A 1,538-nucleotide genomic window follows, 5' to 3' on the forward strand; every position below is an offset into this window, starting at 1 on the left:
TGGTGATTCGCAGGCACCCTCTGGTCTACGTGGTGAGCCTGCTGATCCCCAGCATCTTCCTGATGCTCGTGGACCTGGGCAGCTTCTACCTCCCGCCCACCTGCCAAGCCAGGATTCTGTTCAAGACCAGTGTGCTGGTGGGCTACACCGTCTTCAGAGTCAACATGTCTGATGAGGTGCCAAGGAGTGCAGGGAGCACCCCTCTGATTGGTGAGCAGCCCCAGGGTCACCAGGCCTTTTAAAAAATTATTCATTTATTTTTCACTGTGCTGGACGTTCATTGCTGTGCATGGGCTTTCCTTAGTTGAGGGGAGCAGGGGCTACTCTCTAGCTGCAGAGCACAGGCTCTAGGCTGGTGGGTTCAGTAGCTGCAGCGCTGGGCTTAATTGCCCCAGGGCATGTAGGATCATCCCAGACCAAGGATGGAACCCATGTCACCTGCGTTGGCAGGTGGATTCTTAACAACTGGACCATCAGGGAAGTCCAGGTGCCCATCTGGCATTACTTCTGTCCAAGATCTGATGTTGCCTTTCAGACAGGGAAGCAAGGGGCCCAGAGACTCCTGCTAACCCCGCCTCCTCCGTCTCCTTCCCTCAGGGGTCTTCTTCACGGTCTGCATGGCCTTCTTGGTTCTTAGCTTATCCAAGTCCATCCTGCTGGTCAAATTCCTCTATGATGAGCGGTGCAGCCAGCAGGAGCAGACCCTCCTGTGTCTTCGAGGGGACATGGATACCAACCAGCGTCAAATGGATCCCGGGGCCCAGCTTGCTGGGGTAACAGGTTTGTGAGAAGCCTTGAGGTCCCTGTTTGTCTCACTTGATCACTCAGCCCCAGTGCCCACAGGTGGAGCCTAGGCCACGCATCACTGTGTGAAAAAATGGAAACATCTGCTTCTTAGCCTCTGCCCTGCATTTTACATCAACTCTCTGGAGACAAGACAGTCTTCTGCTGGCTCTTTGGAAAGCCTAGAGATCAGCCCCTCATCCCCTTAGCTAGTTTTACTTACCAGTTTGGAGCCACCGACCTCAGAGTAGCAAAATGCCTGCACACGCACGCACACACATGCACAAATAGTTTGCATACATTTGGGTTCTAGTTGCCAAATGTGCAGAAATATACAGGTCATCCCAGTGCCCCCTTGCTCAGCACTTACACTAAAATTGGAGTGATACAAAGGTGAGTATGGGCCCTGGGCAAGGATGACATGCAACGTCATGAAGTGGTACATATTTTTACTGTGTTTTTTTAAATTATTTATTTTTAAGGAGAATAATTGCTTTACAATGTTGTGTTGGTTTCTGCCGTACAACAATGTGAATCAGCCATAAGTATACTTATGTCCCCTCCCTCTTGAACCTCCCTTCCACCTCCCACCCCATCCCACCCCTCTAGGTTGTCACAGAGCACCAGGTTGAGCTCCCTGTTATACAGCAACTTCCCATTAACTTTACTGTATTCTTGAAAGTCAACAAGACACTATATTCCAGAAGTTCTCATCACAAGAACAAAAATCTGTAACTGTGTGAGGTGATGGGTGT

The 1,538-nt window shown here is 50.4% G+C and overlaps 1 protein-coding gene across 1 annotated transcript in view; it reads left to right on the forward strand.

The window, feature by feature from the left end:
- Positions 1-1,538, forward strand: part of HTR3B (5-hydroxytryptamine (serotonin) receptor 3B, ionotropic) — a 41,676-nt gene that overhangs the window by 39,137 nt on the left and 1,001 nt on the right. The window contains exons 7-8 of the mRNA XM_010830639.1: positions 1-210; positions 598-780. Coding sequence (XP_010828941.1) covers positions 1-210; positions 598-780 — 393 coding nt within the window. The remainder of the gene's footprint in view (positions 211-597; positions 781-1,538) is intronic.

This window comes from Bison bison, unplaced genomic scaffold (genome assembly GCF_000754665.1).
Source record: "Bison bison bison isolate TAMUID 2011002044 unplaced genomic scaffold, Bison_UMD1.0 scf7180017864518, whole genome shotgun sequence".
NCBI lineage: Eukaryota > Metazoa > Chordata > Mammalia > Artiodactyla > Bovidae > Bison > Bison bison.